The sequence below is a fragment of the Oncorhynchus clarkii genome, chromosome 14, assembly GCF_045791955.1.
Source record: "Oncorhynchus clarkii lewisi isolate Uvic-CL-2024 chromosome 14, UVic_Ocla_1.0, whole genome shotgun sequence".
NCBI lineage: Eukaryota > Metazoa > Chordata > Actinopteri > Salmoniformes > Salmonidae > Oncorhynchus > Oncorhynchus clarkii.
In genome coordinates, this window is record NC_092160.1 from 34,902,337 (window position 1) to 34,920,683 (window position 18,347).

The following is an 18,347-nucleotide window of genomic DNA, read 5'->3' on the forward strand; positions in this document are numbered from 1 at the left end:
CCTCCATGTGTTTCTTCCCCATAAGGGTAGGGTCCCAACATGTGTTTCTACTGTAAGGGTAGGGTCCCTCCATGTGTTTTTACTGTAAGGGTAGGATCCAAACATGTGTTTCTACTGTGAGGGTAGGGTCCCTCCATGTGTTTCTACTGTAAGGGTAGGGTCCCTCCATGTGTTTCTTCCCCATAAGGGTAGGGTCCCTCCATGTGTTTCTTCTGTAAGGGTAGGGTCCCTTCATGTGTTTCTTTCTCATAAGGGTAGGGTCCCAACATGTGTTTCTACTGTGAGGGTAGGGTCCCAACATGTGTTTTTACTGTGAGGGTAGGGTCCCAACATGTGTTTCTACTGTGAGGGTAGGGTCCCTTCATGTGTTTCTTTCTCATAAGGGTAGGGTCCCAACATGTGTTTTTACTGTGAGGGTAGGGTCCCAACATGTGTTTCTACTGTAAGGGTAGGGTCCCTCCATGTGTTTCTACTGTAAGGGTAGGGTCCCTTCATGTGTTTCTTTCTCATAAGGGTAGGGTCCCAACATGTGTTTCTACTGTGAGGGTAGGGTCCCAACATGTGTTTTTACTGTGAGGGTAGGGTCCCAACATGTGTTTCTACTGTGAGGGTAGGGTCCCTTCATGTGTTTCTTTCTCATAAGGGTAGGGTCCCAACATGTGTTTCTACTGTAAGGGTAGGGTCCCAAAATGTGTTTCTACTGTGAGGGTAGGGTCCCACCATGTGTTTCTACTGTAAGGGTAGGGTCCCAACATGTGTTTCTACTGTAAGGGTAGGGTCCCTCCATGTGTTTCTACTGTAAGGGTAGGGTCCCTCCATGTGTTTCTACTGTGAGGGTAGGGTCCCAACATGTGCTTCTACTGTAAGGGTAGGGTCCCAACATGTGTTTCTTCGCCGTAAGGGTAGGGTCCCACCATGTGTTTCTACTGTGAGGGTAGGGTCCCTCCATGTGTTTCTACTGTGAGGGTAGGGTCCTAACATGTGTTTCTACTGTGAGGGTAGGGTCCCAACATGTGTTTTTACTGTGAGGGTAGGGTCCCAACATGTGTTTCTACTGTGAGGGTAGGGTCCCTTCATGTGTTTCTACTGTGAGGGTAGGGTCCTAACATGTGTTTCTACTGTAAGGGTAGGGTCCCACCATGTGTTTCTACTGTAAGGGTAGGGTCCCTCCATGTGTTTCTACTGTGAGGGTAGGGTCCCTCCATGTGTTTCTACTGTGAGGGTAGGGTCCAAACATGTGTTTCTACTGTGAGGGTAGGGTCCAAACATGTGTTTCTACTGTGAGGGTAGGGTCCAAACATGTGTTTCTACTGTGAGGGTAGGGTCCCAACATGTGTTTCTACTGTAAGGGTAGGGTCCCTCCATGTGTTTTTCTGTAAGGGTAGGGTCCCAACATGTGTTTCTACTGTGAGGGTAGGGTCCCAACATGTGTTTCTACTGTTAGGGTAGGGTCCCTCCATGTGTTTCTACTGTAAGGGTAGGGTCCCACCATGTGTTTCTACTGTAAGGGTAGGGTCCCACCATGTGTTTCTACTGTAAGGGTAGGGTCCCTCCATGTGTTTCTACTGTGAGGGTAGGGTCCCTCCATGTGTTTCTACTGTGAGGGTAGGGTCCCTCCATGTGTTTCTACTGTAAGGGTAGGGTCCCTCCATGTGTTTCTACTGTGAGGGTAGGGTCCCTCCATGTGTTTCTACTGTGAGGGTAGGGTCCCTCCATGTGTTTCTACTGTGAGGGTAGGGTCCAAACATGTGTTTCTACTGTGAGGGTAGGGTCCAAACATGTGTTTCTACTGTAAGGGTAGGGTCCCACCATGTGTTTCTACTGTGAGGGTAGGGTCCCTCCATGTGTTTCTACTGTGAGGGTAGGGTCCAAACATGTGTTTCTACTGTGAGGGTAGGGTCCCTCCATGTGTTTCTACTGTAAGGGTCGGGTCCCACCATGTGTTTCTACTGTAAGGGTAGGGTCCCACCATGTGTTTCTACTGTGAGGGTAGGGTCCCTCCATGTGTTTCTACTGTGAGGGTAGGGTCCCTCCATGTGTTTCTACTGTAAGGGTAGGGTCCCACCATGTGTTTCTACTGTAAGGGTAGGGTCCCTCCATGTGTTTCTACTGTGAGGGTAGGGTCCCTCCATGTGTTTCTACTGTGAGGGTAGGGTCCCTCCATGTGTTTCTACTGTGAGGGTAGGGTCCAAACATGTGTTTCTACTGTGAGGGTAGGGTCCAAACATGTGTTTCTACTGTGAGGGTAGGGTCCCAACATGTGTTTCTACTGTAAGGGTAGGGTCCCTCCATGTGTTTTTCTGTAAGGGTAGGGTCCCAACATGTGTTTCTACTGTGAGGGTAGGGTCCCAACATGTGTTTCTACTGTTAGGGTAGGGTCCCTCCATGTGTTTCTACTGTAAGGGTAGGGTCCCACCATGTGTTTCTACTGTAAGGGTAGGGTCCCTCCATGTGTTTCTACTGTGAGGGTAGGGTCCCTCCATGTGTTTCTACTGTGAGGGTAGGGTCCCTCCATGTGTTTCTACTGTAAGGGTAGGGTCCCACCATGTGTTTCTACTGTAAGGGTAGGGTCCCTCCATGTGTTTCTACTGTGAGGGTAGGGTCCCTCCATGTGTTTCTACTGTGAGGGTAGGGTCCTTCCATGTGTTTCTACTGTGAGGGTAGGGTCCAAACATGTGTTTCTACTGTGAGGGTAGGGTCCAAACATGTGTTTCTACTGTGAGGGTAGGGTCCCAACATGTGTTTCTACTGTAAGGGTAGGGTCCCACCATGTGTTTCTACTGTAAGGGTAGGGTCCCTCCATGTGTTTCTACTGTGAGGGTAGGGTCCCTCCATGTGTTTCTACTGTGAGGGTAGGGTCCCTCCATGTGTTTCTACTGTAAGGGTAGGGTCCCTCCATGTGTTTCTACTGTGAGGGTAGGGTCCCTCCATGTGTTTCTACTGTGAGGGTAGGGTCCCTCCATGTGTTTCTACTGTGAGGGTAGGGTCCAAACATGTGTTTCTACTGTGAGGGTAGGGTCCAAACATGTGTTTCTACTGTAAGGGTAGGGTCCCACCATGTGTTTCTACTGTGAGGGTAGGGTCCCTCCATGTGTTTCTACTGTAAGGGTCGGGTCCCACCATGTGTTTCTACTGTAAGGGTAGGGTCCCACCATGTGTTTCTACTGTAAGGGTAGGGTCCCTCCATGTGTTTCTACTGTGAGGGTAGGGTCCCTCCATGTGTTTCTACTGTGAGGGTAGGGTCCCTCCATGTGTTTCTACTGTAAGGGTAGGGTCCCACCATGTGTTTCTACTGTAAGGGTAGGGTCCCTCCATGTGTTTCTACTGTGAGGGTAGGGTCCCTCCATGTGTTTCTACTGTGAGGGTAGGGTCCCTCCATGTGTTTCTACTGTGAGGGTAGGGTCCAAACATGTGTTTCTACTGTGAGGGTAGGGTCCAAACATGTGTTTCTACTGTGAGGGTAGGGTCCCAACATGTGTTTCTACTGTAAGGGTAGGGTCCCTCCATGTGTTTTTCTGTAAGGGTAGGGTCCCAACATGTGTTTCTACTGTGAGGGTAGGGTCCCAACATGTGTTTCTACTGTTAGGGTAGGGTCCCTCCATGTGTTTCTACTGTAAGGGTAGGGTCCCACCATGTGTTTCTACTGTAAGGGTAGGGTCCCTCCATGTGTTTCTACTGTGAGGGTAGGGTCCCTCCATGTGTTTCTACTGTGAGGGTAGGGTCCCTCCATGTGTTTCTACTGTAAGGGTAGGGTCCCACCATGTGTTTCTACTGTAAGGGTAGGGTCCCTCCATGTGTTTCTACTGTGAGGGTAGGGTCCCTCCATGTGTTTCTACTGTGAGGGTAGGGTCCTTCCATGTGTTTCTACTGTGAGGGTAGGGTCCAAACATGTGTTTCTACTGTGAGGGTAGGGTCCAAACATGTGTTTCTACTGTGAGGGTAGGGTCCCAACATGTGTTTCTACTGTAAGGGTAGGGTCCCACCATGTGTTTCTACTGTAAGGGTAGGGTCCCACCATGTGTTTCTACTGTGAGGGTAGGGTCCCTCCATGTGTTTCTACTGTGAGGGTAGGGTCCCTCCATGTGTTTCTACTGTGAGGGTAGGGTCCCTCCATGTGTTTCTACTGTAAGGGTAGGGTCCCTCCATGTGTTTCTACTGTGAGGGTAGGGTCCCTCCATGTGTTTCTACTGTGAGGGTAGGGTCCCTCCATGTGTTTCTACTGTGAGGGTAGGGTCCAAACATGTGTTTCTACTGTGAGGGTAGGGTCCAAACATGTGTTTCTACTGTAAGGGTAGGGTCCCACCATGTGTTTCTACTGTGAGGGTAGGGTCCCTCCATGTGTTTCTACTGTGAGGGTAGGGTCCTAACATGTGTTACTACTGTGAGGGTAGGGTCCCTCCATGTGTTTCTACTGTAAGGGTCGGGTCCCACCATGTGTTTCTACTGTAAGGGTAGGGTCCCACCATGTGTTTCTACTGTGAGGGTAGGGTCCCTCCATGTGTTTCTACTGTGAGGGTAGGGTCCCTCCATGTGTTTCTACTGTAAGGGTAGGGTCCCACCATGTGTTTCTACTGTAAGGGTAGGGTCCCTCCATGTGTTTCTACTGTGAGGGTAGGGTCCCTCCATGTGTTTCTACTGTGAGGGTAGGGTCCCTCCATGTGTTTCTACTGTGAGGGTAGGGTCCAAACATGTGTTTCTACTGTGAGGGTAGGGTCCAAACATGTGTTTCTACTGTGAGGGTAGGGTCCCAACATGTGTTTCTACTGTAAGGGTAGGGTCCCTCCATGTGTTTTTCTGTAAGGGTAGGGTCCCAACATGTGTTTCTACTGTGAGGGTAGGGTCCCAACATGTGTTTCTACTGTTAGGGTAGGGTCCCTCCATGTGTTTCTACTGTAAGGGTAGGGTCCCACCATGTGTTTCTACTGTAAGGGTAGGGTCCCTCCATGTGTTTCTACTGTGAGGGTAGGGTCCCTCCATGTGTTTCTACTGTGAGGGTAGGGTCCCTCCATGTGTTTCTACTGTAAGGGTAGGGTCCCACCATGTGTTTCTACTGTAAGGGTAGGGTCCCTCCATGTGTTTCTACTGTGAGGGTAGGGTCGCTCCATGTGTTTCTACTGTGAGGGTAGGGTCCTTCCATGTGTTTCTACTGTGAGGGTAGGGTCCAAACATGTGTTTCTACTGTGAGGGTAGGGTCCAAACATGTGTTTCTACTGTGAGGGTAGGGTCCCAACATGTGTTTCTACTGTAAGGGTAGGGTCCCACCATGTGTTTCTACTGTAAGGGTAGGGTCCCTCCATGTGTTTCTACTGTGAGGGTAGGGTCCCTCCATGTGTTTCTACTGTGAGGGTAGGGTCCCTCCATGTGTTTCTACTGTAAGGGTAGGGTCCCTCCATGTGTTTCTACTGTGAGGGTAGGGTCCCTCCATGTGTTTCTACTGTGAGGGTAGGGTCCCTCCATGTGTTTCTACTGTGAGGGTAGGGTCCAAACATGTGTTTCTACTGTGAGGGTAGGGTCCAAACATGTGTTTCTACTGTAAGGGTAGGGTCCCACCATGTGTTTCTACTGTGAGGGTAGGGTCCCTCCATGTGTTTCTACTGTAAGGGTCGGGTCCCACCATGTGTTTCTACTGTAAGGGTAGGGTCCCACCATGTGTTTCTACTGTAAGGGTAGGGTCCCTCCATGTGTTTCTACTGTGAGGGTAGGGTCCCTCCATGTGTTTCTACTGTGAGGGTAGGGTCCCTCCATGTGTTTCTACTGTAAGGGTAGGGTCCCACCATGTGTTTCTACTGTAAGGGTAGGGTCCCTCCATGTGTTTCTACTGTGAGGGTAGGGTCCCTCCATGTGTTTCTACTGTGAGGGTAGGGTCCCTCCATGTGTTTCTACTGTGAGGGTAGGGTCCAAACATGTGTTTCTACTGTGAGGGTAGGGTCCAAACATGTGTTTCTACTGTGAGGGTAGGGTCCCAACATGTGTTTCTACTGTAAGGGTAGGGTCCCTCCATGTGTTTTTCTGTAAGGGTAGGGTCCCAACATGTGTTTCTACTGTGAGGGTAGGGTCCCAACATGTGTTTCTACTGTTAGGGTAGGGTCCCTCCATGTGTTTCTACTGTAAGGGTAGGGTCCCACCATGTGTTTCTACTGTAAGGGTAGGGTCCCTCCATGTGTTTCTACTGTGAGGGTAGGGTCCCTCCATGTGTTTCTACTGTGAGGGTAGGGTCCCTCCATGTGTTTCTACTGTAAGGGTAGGGTCCCACCATGTGTTTCTACTGTAAGGGTAGGGTCCCTCCATGTGTTTCTACTGTGAGGGTAGGGTCCCTCCATGTGTTTCTACTGTGAGGGTAGGGTCCTTCCATGTGTTTCTACTGTGAGGGTAGGGTCCAAACATGTGTTTCTACTGTGAGGGTAGGGTCCAAACATGTGTTTCTACTGTGAGGGTAGGGTCCCAACATGTGTTTCTACTGTAAGGGTAGGGTCCCTCCATGTGTTTTTCTGTAAGGGTAGGGTCCCAACATGTGTTTCTACTGTGAGGGTAGGGTCCCAACATGTGTTTCTACTGTTAGGGTAGGGTCCCTCCATGTGTTTCTACTGTAAGGGTAGGGTCCCTCCATGTGTTTCTACTGTAAGGGTAGGGTCCCTCCATGTGTTTCTACTGTAAGGGTAGGGTCCCTCCATGTGTTTTTACTGTAAGGGTAGGGTCCCTCCATGTGTTTCTACTGTGAGGGTAGGGTCCCTCCATGTGTTTCTACTGTAAGGGTAGGGTCCCTCCATGTGTTTCTACTGTAAGGGTAGGGTCCCAACATGTGTTTCTACTGTAAGGGTAGGGTCCCTCCATGTGTTTTTACTGTGAGGCACAGCAGTCAGCCAAGGCTGTCAAGACAGATAGTAATTTAATTGTTCCTTCATAACAAACTAGAAAATGTTCTCCATTCGTGCACCTTGTACACTAGTGTTAAGGGTTTAATGGTACGAATATAGCCTATACTTTTTATTATATTGAACCTTTATTTAACTCGGCAAGTCAGTTATTAAGAACAAATTCTTATTTACAATGACGGCCTACCCAGGGCCAAACCCTGACGACACTGGGCCAATTCTGTGCTACCCTACGGGACTCCCAATCACGGCCAGTTGCGATACAGCCTGGATTCAAACCAGGGACCGTAGTGACGCCTCTTGCATTGAGATGCAGTGCCTTAGACCGCCGTGCCACTCGGGAGCCCGCAACACACGTCCTTTGAATCCTCTTATAGCAGCTATATATTTGAAATCTATACTATTTGTGTTCCTGTACCTTGAGCAGCTCCTCTTGTGTGTTGAAGTTGGGGTGGGGGTGTCGGTAGCGCCCCTCACGGTACTTCTGGATGATAAACTCCTTCCGCTGGTCCGGTGTGGCGTCACAGTCTAACCCGTCAGCTGGAGATAGCCTGGCCGCCCAGAACTCATTGGCTCGGTCGTTCCCCAACATTATGAAGAGCTGACGAACACAAACACAGAATAAAAAAGGGAAGTCATGAGGGTTTTAGTATATTCACAGTCTATCATCTGACTTTCAACTTAAAAACGTACAAAATATATTTAAACTGTTCCAATATAATGGATTTTTTTGGGAGGTAAAAGTGTCGAGAAGTACCTGATACACAACAAAACAAACTAATTTCAGTATCCTGGAAAATATTTTGCCACTTGACTAAAATAAACATGAGCATATCCCCCTGATTCTTTCCCACACCCTTTCCCTGAAGAACCGTTCCCTTTACTCTCACCTGGACGATCTCATTGCTCCACACGCTGGTGTCCAGTTTCAGGCTCTGTACTTTAGACACCATAGTCCCCAGACCTCTGTGTTGACCTGCAGGGGAAAGGGGACAAAATACCTCCATAATCACTCTCCTGGTACGAGACAGTGGTATTGTGTTGGTAACAGGACACTCAGGCGCTGCCTCGCTAGAGAGAACCACGAGAGAGGGACATGATGTTTGTATTTGGAAACACTTCTAGAGCAACATAGCACGTCACCTGGCACAGGTGTGCTACAACACCACAGGTGTGCTACAACACCACAGGTGTGCTAAAACAACACAGGTGAGAATTAAACTGTTGTGGCTCATGACAATGGGCTGATAACTAAGACACCTGGCCAACAGCTGCCAATGCCATCTCATCAGTCACACTCACCAGGCGGGACGCTAAGTCCCCCAAAGCAACACCCAACTAGGCCCACAGGCATCAAACTGCAACCCCACTCTTTTAGGCAGGGGGGGGGGGGGGGGCAACAGAGCTAGGGAGGGGGAGCCCGCCCCACCTATACAATAGTAGGGGAAACACTGTCTCACCTGCACAGTTCTTACAGATGACAACACAGAGGTTAATGGAGGCCCAGTCAGGGTTGACTGCTTGGCAGTCAGCACAGAGCTTATTGAACCTGTTGGACCAGATCTTCTCAGCCACCTCGTAGTCAGACAGGGTCTCTGCTATGGACTCCTGTACAGCCTCCATCCAGTCCCTCTTATCCCGCTCAGACTCAGCTGTGAAACTACAGGGACAATCAATCAATCACCATTTTTTTTTTCATTTTCTTTCAGAAACAGCAGTGTAGGAAGTCCATGATGAACAGACTTTATTGTTGCTAAAACTAGAGAAATGTGTGTTATTGCCACGTCGGTAAATACAAACCTGAATGTTTTGTAAGGTGTGATGAGATCAAAGCTCTTTCCTTTGCCGTCTCTGATCGTAGCTCCTCTGGCCTCGATCAGCGTGATTCCAATCCCATTCCTAAAACACTGCTCAGTCTTGTACAGCCAGACCTGCTCTGTGTTGATGGCCACGTAGATTTTTGACTTGGTCCCTTTGAGCTCCAGAGGACCACTCCTCTGACAGTGGCTGCCAGGACCGAAGCGAGGGCGCCCGAACACAAGCTGTTCCTTCACCCTCCCCTGTAGGGTACTGCACCACTGATGTCTCTGCACTGAGAGGGGACAGGTAGAAAGATAGTGGTAATACTAACTATTTTATAGTACAAAAAAATACCAGGTATTTACTATGAAAGTATATGGTAAAATGGTAATAACACAAGAAAAATATGTGAATTTATTGTTTGCGTCGTATGGATTCAAAACAACTACCCTTCTGTACCAGTCAGTTACTAATTGTATCAGAAACTATCTATTGATAGCAAAAGATTTCCTAATAGGTAAATACCAGAGGAATCAGTAGCCTAAAATAAAGTCCTAAACAAGATGTTTATGACAGTAACTGAAACAATCTTGTCTCACTGAGGTCAACCTTTGTCCAACATAAAGGTTGTCACATGGTTGGTTTCTGCTTGTATGCCCTGAGGACTCCTCTATAGCTGTGTCCCGATCCTACACCATTCTCCTAAAAATATGCACTTGCACACTTGGATTTAACAACACATATCCAATGCTTTGAAAATAATGATGGGGAATTTGCAAAAACACACTTTGGGAGAAGTGTAGAGAAGTGGGACAACTGACGTCTGTAGTTGCTTGTGTGTGAGATTTTAATTGCTGTTGTTGTTAAGGTACTTTTTGTTTACCTTCGTTATCAGCCCGGAAGACAAATGTCCTGTGACTTGTCACTATCTCAAATTTATTGTCTTTGGCCATGCGAGCCATCTGTATCGCAGCCAGAGGAATCACTCCTTTGGGGTATGGGTCCTTGGAGACAATAGTAAAGAGGCACATGATGAACAATCCTGGTTCTCACAATCAATATGCAGTACAGTCCGTCATTGAAGGAAAAAGGAGCCTACCTTTTCACTGCCGAAGTACAGCAGATTTTTGCCATCAAACTTCACATAGCGTTTCTGGAATACATAGTTCCTAGAATGCCAAATATAAAAATGATCAGATTCTCATACCACTGATTTTTTTTAAAAAAAGGAGAAAATAAATCTAACATTTGAAGAGCAAAGCAGAGCTGTTGACCTATAGGAACTGATTAGCATTTAACAAGAAACATCAAAACAGACTGGAGAACCAGGAAGGAAGAGACAGGGTTGAGAGGACAGACATGAGGCAGAGACAGAGCCTTCAGAAAGTATTCATACCCCTTAACTTATTCCACATTTTGTTGTGTTACAGCCTGCATTTCAAAATGGATTAAATATAAAAAAACACGTATCACCCATCTACACACAATACCCCATAATGACAAAGTGAAAACATGTTTTAAGAAATACAGGTCATTTACATAAGTATTTACACCCCTGATTCAATACTTTGCAGAAGCACCTTTAGCAGTGATTACAGCTGTGTCTTTCTGAGTAAGTCTCTTAAGAGCTTTGCACACCTGGATTGTACAATACTTAATAATAATAAAAAAAATCTTCAGTATGTCAAGTTTGTTGTTGATCATTGCTAGACAGCCATGTTCAAGTCTTGACATAGATTTAAGCCGATTTTAGTCAAAACTGTAACTAGGCCACTCAGGAACATTCAGGATTTTGCCTGTGCTTAGCTCAATTACGTTTATTTGTATCCTAAAAAAAAAACTCCCTAGTCCTTGCCGATGACAATTATACCCATAACATGATGCAGTCACCACCATGCTTGAAAATCTGAAGCATGGTACTCAGTGATGTGTTTTGTTGGATTTTCCCCAAACATAACAACTTTGTATTCAGGACAAAAAGTTTATTTCTTTGCCACATTTTTTACTTTAGTGGCTTATCGCAAAACAGGATGCATTTTTTGGAATAGTTTTATTCTGTACAGCAGTGGTTCTCAATCCTGGTCCTGGGCACCCAAAGGGATGCACATTTACATTTTTGCTTGAGAACTACAAACATGATTCAAATGAAAGCCTCATGATTGATATAATTGGGGCGGCAGGGTAGCCAAGTGGTTAGAGCGTTGGACTGGCAAGTTCAAATCCCCGAGCTGACAAGGTACAACTCTGTCGTTCTGCCCCTGAACAGGCAGTTAACCCACTGTTCCTAGACGTCATTGAAAATAAGAATTTGTTCTTAACTGACTTGCCTGGTTAAATAAAGGTAAAATAAAAAATAAAAAATGACGAGTTGACCATTTGAATCAGCTGTGTAGTGCTAGGGCAAAAACAGGACCAGGATTGAGAACCAGTGCAGTACAGGATTCCTTCATTTCACGCAGTCATTTAGGTTAGTATTGTGGAGTAACTACAATGTTGTTGATCCATCCTCAGTTTTTTCCTATCACAGCCATTAAACTCGGTGACTGTTTTAAAATCACCATTGGCCTCATGGTGAAATCCCAGAGCAGTTTCCTTCCTCTCCGGCAACTGAATTAAGAAGGAAACCTGTATCTTTGTAGTGACGGGGTGTATTGACACTCCATCCAAAGTGTAATTAGTAACTTCACCATGCTCAAAGGGATATTCAAAATTTGCTTTTAAATGTTTACCCATCTACGAATAGGTGTCCTTCTTTGCGAGGCATTGAAAAACCTCCCTGGTTGTGGTTGAATCTGTGTTTGAAACTCACTGCTCGACTGAGGGACCTTACAGATACTTGTGTGAGGTACAGAGATGAGGTAGTCATTCAACAACCATGTTAAACACTGTTATGGTAAAGTCCATGCAATTTATTATGGTTCTTGTTAAGCACATTTTTACTCCTGAACTTATTTAGGCTTGAATACTTATTGACTCAGTTCAGCTTTTCATTTTTAATTAACTAGTAAAAATGTATAAAAACATAATCCCACTTTGACATTATGAGGTATTGTGTGTAGGTCAGTGACGCAAAATCTCAATTTAATCAATTTTATATTTAGGCTGTAACACAACACAATGTGGAAAAAGTCAAGAGGTGTGAATCATTTCTGAAGGCTCTGTATATATCAACTGTTTAGCATTTAGCAAGAAACACAAACACAGACTGGAGAAACACAGACACAGACTGGAGAAACACAAACACAGACTGGAGAAACACAGACACAGACTGGAGAAACACAGACACAGACTGGAGAAACACAGACACAGACTGGAGAAACACAAACACAGACTGGAGAAACACAGACACAGACTGGAGAAACACAGACACAGACTGGAGAAACACAGACACAGACTGGAGAAACACAAACACAGACTGGAGAAACACAGACTGAAGAAACAAACACAGACTGGAGAAACAAACACAGACTGGAGAAACACAAACACAGACTGGAGAAACACAAACACAGACTGGAGAAACACAGACACAGACTGGAGAAACACAGACACAGACTGGAGAAACACAGACACAGACTGGAGAAACACAGACACAGACTGGAGAAACACAGACACAGACTGGAGAAACACAGACACAGACTGGAGAAACACAGACACAGACTGGAGAAACACAAACACAGACTGGAGAAACACAGACTGAAGAAACAAACACAGACTGGAGAAACAAACACAGACTGGAGAAACACAAACACAGACTGGAGAAACACAAACACAGACTGGAGAAACACAGACACAGACTGGAGAAACACAGACACAGACTGGAGAAACACAGACACAGACTGGAGAAACACAGACACAGACTGGAGAAACACAGACACAGACTGGAGAAACACAGACACAGACTGGAGAAACACAGACACAGACTGGAGAAACACAGACACAGACTGGAGAAACACAATGAGAAGAAAGAAAGAAAGAAGAAGAGAGACAAACCGGTTTGAGAGGACAGACACGAGGCAGAGACAGTTCCTCAGAAGGGAGGAGAAGACGGAGGGAGGAAAGGAGGATAGGACCATCAGCCCAGACCAGGACCCGGACCAGGACCCGGCATACCCTTGTGGTGATAGCTTATCCAGCCAGCCACAGATGATGGGTTCAGTCTGCTCAGAGAGAGATGTGTAGCTGGCGTAGGGGGATATCGTCTGGTCCTCATCTGGCTCCGACGGGTACAGGTTGGGGGGTAAGGAGAGGCAGCGAGGGGGTGGTGCTGCCTCTCCTACTGTGCTGTAGCCCTGGGACTCACTGTGGAGGGCGTGGGACAGACGTTGGGCCCAGGAGAGTTTGGATGTCCTGCAGTGTAAAGACAGTCTCCATAATTGATTGATGCATTTGTAATAACCTTGACTCCAGCCACTTTAGGTTTCTCTAGTGTGAGAATACGGTGTCTGATAGCAGGTACCAACATTGGTTTGAAAAGATGGAGAACACGGAACATTTTAAATCTACAGTAGACCATTTTCTATCTTATGACTGTAGTCAGAGTTGTGTGAGAAGATGTTAAATTGGAAAGCCTGAAGTATTATCCACTCCTCTAGAAACAATAATCTTACCCATGATCCTCTCTGTGCTTCGCTTCCTCCTTTCTTGTCATTCCGGTCTTTCCTTCACTGTTGGTCCTTTCCGCCTTTGAGAACACAACATGGATAACACATTCATCAATGTCAGGAGAGCTAAAGTGATCACAAACACTAAACACAATATAACTCTGATGGGTTCTTGTAACCTGATAACAGACTCAGGTCCTGATGGGTTCTCGTAACCTGATAACAGACTCAGGTCCTGATGGGTTCTTGTAACCTGATAACAGACTCAGGTCCTGATGGGTTCTTGTAACCTGATAACAGACTCAGGTCCTGATGGGTTCTTGTAACCTGATAACAGACTCAGGTCCTGATGGGTTCTTGTAACCAGATAACAGACTCAGGTCCTGATGGGTTCTCGTAACCAGATAACAGACTCAGGTCCCGATGGGTTCTTGTAACTAGATAACAGACTCAGGTCCTGATGGGTCCTTGTAACCTGATAACAGACTCAGGTCCTGATGGGTTATTGTAGTAACCTGATAACAGACTCAGGTCCTGATGGGTTATTGTAACCAGATAACAGACTCAGGTCCCGATGGGTTCTTGTAACCAGATAACAGACTCAGGTCCCGATGGGTTCTTGTAACCAGATAACAGACTCAGGTCCCGATGGGTTCTTGTAACCAGATAACAGACTCAGGTCCTTTTCCAAATGGCCCCCTATTCTCTATATGGCCCCCTATTCTCTATATAGTGCACTACTTGGGACCTTTTCAGACACCATTTGATGTTTTCCTGGAAAGCCTATGGGGCTCTGGTCAAACGTAGAGCACTGTATAGAGAATAGTGTGCCGTTTGTGACACATCCTCAGAGTCCCAGTCTCACCTCAGAGTGATGCAGTGGTCGTCTGGTCTGGAAGACTGTTTCACAGTAGGGACTGATCTCCTCCTCTGGGTCCTCCATGGGGACTGTGGTGGAGGAAGATTATAAGCCTTGATATAATATATTATTTAATGATTATAACCAGTTATAAAGCATTTAAACTGTATGTTCAAGTGTAAGCGAAAAAGTTACGTTTTAGAAATGCAAAACTCGAATGATCTTGATTTTTTTTTAAAAACAGGTCAAGAGTCATTTACAGGCCTGAATGACACATCGATATAACGTCTTACTTAACCATCTGTACGGTTACTTTCAGAAAGTAATGTGTAAGACTTACCTCCGTGGGACGATTCACAAGAGTTATTACTTAAAGTGCTGCAGAGAGACACAACACAAAACATTAGATACACAAAACAATACTCTCTCTCTCTCTCTCTCTCTCTCGACGGTGGCCTATATAACTACTTTATAGGTATACGAAGTTAAAGTCAGACGTTGACCTACCTCTTTCTTTCAGGAGAGGTGTGGATCTCTGGCCGTGGTGGTGTTTGAGGAGCGCTGCAGGGAATCCGTCCACTACTAGCTGCCGTGCCAGGTGAAGTGCCACAGTAGATCTCATTGGAGACCATCTCCATCGGGGAGCCGGGAGGGGAAGTGGTCGAAGAGGGGAATCCAGTGTCGTCATAGTTACAAGGGGATGAGGGAGGTGTGGTTGTCATGCACTGGTCCTGGTTTTGTTCAGTCCTTCCACCAGATGACGGCGGTGTGGATGTAGGTCCACTAAACATGGCTGGAGGGATACCTCGGTTCAGCCGAGGGGGAACAGGGGGCAGGGGACCTCCAGAGTCTGAGGAGTTACTCAGTCTCCTCTCTCTCAGGCTTAGGCTGTGTCTCAGGGCAGGGGTAGGTGTAGGGTTAGGGGCAGGGTTAGGGGCAGGCCCCACCACCACTGTGTCAGTGTTAAATTCTCCTGAAGCCAAACCTTTAAATATGGTGAAGGAGAGAGATTCCTGAGACGGTTTCCTGGTTAGGGTTAGAACCAGGGGATCTGGTGGTGTCGGTGATTCGGGACAGGAGAGAAACCGGGCGGGTTCTGTTTTGTGTATGTAGAACACCGTTCTAGGTTTTGGAACCGGTTTTATGACAACATTCCCATTGTACTGCTGCTGTTCTGACCCGGAGTTCATCAACATGGATGGAATGTTAGGAACAGAACTATTCCAGAAAGCTTCAAACGGAATATCCCCTGTTCCGCCCCCTTGGTCAGACCTCGGCCCTCCTGATTGGATGGGTGTGGAATTAATGTCAGACTCAGACTGACAACGGTCCAATAAGGGCTCTAATGGCTCCGGCTTCGACTGATTCTGATTGGTAACCCTCTGAATGTGCTGGACCAGTCTCAGTATTCTCTTCCTGTGTCCGGTGGCAGTTACACCCAGCTGGATGAGAGCTCCATTGTCTAGGTGGCTGAGGTCCCTGGCCAAGAGGAAGCCAGCCTGGCGGATGGTCTTCAGGTATCGCTCCAGGTGGATCGCAGCCAACAGGGTCTCAACGTCCGTGTTTCCATCCATTGTTGCCATAACAACGTACATACATGAGCTTGGATGGGGCCTTCAGCTGCTGTGGTCAAGACGATGTCCATCATGGACCTTACACAGGGAGACTCCTCTCCATCTGAAATGAACAACAATATAATTGGTTCATGTTGAGTTAGTGTTCCAACTGGTCAATTGTTCTGACAAAATAACTAATTCACTACATTCCCTTACTATAATTCAAATCAAATCAAAGCTTATTCGTCATATGCACAGGATACAGTGTGTGTAAACGGGCACAGTGAAATTCTCACAGAGTAACACTGTAAACATGTACTAAACATGTCTATTACATCACAAAACACTATGTAATTATTTCAACTGAACTACTATTGATAGCATGTTAACTTCCAGTGGCATCACCACTGAAATGGACTGAAATGGCATCACCACTGAAATGGAAGACCACTGAAATGGCATTACCATGACCTTTCCACAGCAGGTGACCAGCCATCTTTCAGCCAGCCACTTAAAATCACAGATGTGGAACAAAGACTGATGTCATTGAACACACAGACACATGATTGTTCAGTTTTAGACAGGCCTGTAAAGTTAGCATGGCTGAGGAGAGAAAGCAGGCAGGGAAGGAAGTAGGGGGTTATGGCACCAGTTGACCAGGGAGAAGGAAGTAGGGGGTTATGGCACCAGCTGACCAGGAAGAAGGAAGTAGGGGGTTATGGCACCATCTGACCAGGGAGAAGGAAGTAGGGGGGTTATGGCACCAGCTGACCAGGGAGAAGGAAGTAGGGGGTTATGGCACCAGCTGACCAGGGAGAAGGAAGTAGGGGGTTATGGCACCAGCTGACCAGGAAGAAGGAAGTAGGGGGTTATGGCACCAGCTGACCAGGAAGAAGGAAGTAGGGGGTTATGGCACCAGCTGACCGGGAAGCAGGAAGTAGGGGGTTATGGCACCAGCAGACCAGGGAGAAGGAAGTAGAGGGTTATGGCACCAGCTGACCAGGGAGAAGGAAGTAGGGGGTTATGGCACCAGCTCACCAGGAAGAAGGAAGTAGAGGGTTATGGCACCAGCAGACCAGGGAGAAGGAAGTAGGGGGTTATGGCACCAGCTCACCAGGAAGAAGGAAGTAGGGGGTTATGGCACCAGCTGACCAGGAAGAAGGAAGTAGGGGGTTATGGCACCAGCTGACCAGGAAGAAGGAAGTAGGGGGTTATGGCACCAGCAGACCAGGGAGAAGGAAGTAGAGGGTTATGGCACCAGCTGACCAGGAAGAAGGAAGTAGGGGGTTATGGCACCATCTGACCAGGGAGAAGGAAGTAGGGGGTTATGGCACCAGCTCACCAGGAAGAAGGAAGTAGGGGGTTATGGCACCAGCTGACAAGGGAGAAGGAAGTAGGGGGTTATGGAACCAGCTGACCAGGGAGAAGGAAGTAGGGGGTTATGGCACCAGCTGACCAGGGAGAAGGAAGTAGGGGGTTATGGCACCAGCTGACCAGGAAGAAGGAAGTAGGGGGTTATGGCACCAGCTGACCAGGGAGAAGGAAGTAGGGGGTTAGGGCACCAGCTGACCAGGGAGAAGGAAGTAGGGGGTTATGGCACCAGCTGACCAGGAAGAAGGAAGTAGGGGGTTATGGCACCAGCAGACCAGGAAGAAGGAAGTAGGGGGTTATGGCACCAGCTGACCAGGGAGAAGGAAGTAGGGGGTTATGGCACCAGTTGACCAGGGAGAAGGAAGTAGGGGGTTATGGCACCAGCTGACCAGGAAGAAGGAAGTAGGGGGTTATGGCACCAGCTGACCAGGGAGAAGGAAGTAGGGGGTTATGGCACCAGCTGACCAGGGAGAAGGAAGTAGGGGGTTATGGCACCAGCTGACCAGGAAGAAGGAAGTAGGGGGTTATGGCACCAGCAGACCAGGGAGAAGGAAGTAGGGGGTTATGGCACCAGCTCACCAGGAAGAAGGAAGTAGGGGGTTATGGCACCAGCAGACCAGGGAGAAGGAAGTAGGGGGTTATGGCACCAGCTCACCAGGAAGAAGGAAGTAGGGGGTTATGGCACCAGCTGACCAGGAAGAAGGAAGTAGGGGGTTATGGCACCAGCTGACCAGGAAGAAGGAAGTAGGGGGTTATGGCACCAGCTGACCAGGGAGAAGGAAGTAGGGGGTTATGGCACCAGCTCACCAGGAAGAAGGAAGTAGGGGGTTATGGCACCAGCTGACCAGGAAGAAGGAAGTAGGGGGTTATGGCACCAGCTGACCAGGGAGAAGGAAGTAGGGGGTTATGGCACCATCTGACCAGGGAGAAGGAAGTAGGGGGTTATGGCACCAGCTGACCAGGAAGAAGGAAGTATGGGGTTATGGCACCAGCTGACCAGGAAGAAGGAAGTAGGGGGTTATGGCACCAGGTGACCAGGGAGAAGGAAGTAGGGGGTTATGGCACCAGCTGACCAGGAAGAAGGAAGTAGGGGGTTATGGCACCAGCAGACCAGGAAGAAGGAAGTAGGGGGTTATGGCACCAGCTGACCAGGGAGAAGGAAGTAGGGGGTTATGGCACCAGTTGACCAGGGAGAAGGAAGTAGGGGGTTATGGCACCAGCTGACCAGGAAGAAGGAAGTAGGGGGTTATGGCACCAGCTGACCAGGGAGAAGGAAGTAGGGGGTTAT

At 47.7% G+C, this 18,347-nt stretch overlaps 1 protein-coding gene across 2 annotated transcripts in view; it reads right to left on the reverse strand.

Moving 5' to 3' along the window:
- Positions 1-18,347, reverse strand: part of LOC139366565 (arf-GAP with Rho-GAP domain, ANK repeat and PH domain-containing protein 3-like) — a 72,241-nt gene that overhangs the window by 30,412 nt on the left and 23,482 nt on the right. The window contains exons 2-12 of one of the 2 annotated variants that reach the window (XM_071104210.1): positions 14,640-15,809; positions 14,473-14,510; positions 14,139-14,221; positions 13,280-13,353; positions 12,663-13,019; positions 9,772-9,841; positions 9,556-9,676; positions 8,673-8,964; positions 8,333-8,532; positions 7,763-7,848; positions 7,291-7,473 (exon numbers count right to left, since the gene is read on the reverse strand). In XM_071104210.1, the coding sequence (XP_070960311.1) occupies positions 7,291-7,473; positions 7,763-7,848; positions 8,333-8,532; positions 8,673-8,964; positions 9,556-9,676; positions 9,772-9,841; positions 12,663-13,019; positions 13,280-13,353; positions 14,139-14,221; positions 14,473-14,510; positions 14,640-15,727 (2,592 nt within the window). In that variant the 5' untranslated portion in view covers positions 15,728-15,809. The remainder of the gene's footprint in view (positions 1-7,290; positions 7,474-7,762; positions 7,849-8,332; positions 8,533-8,672; positions 8,965-9,555; positions 9,677-9,771; positions 9,842-12,662; positions 13,020-13,279; positions 13,354-14,138; positions 14,222-14,472; positions 14,511-14,639; positions 15,810-18,347) is intronic. The other variant, XM_071104211.1, reaches the window with a different exon arrangement.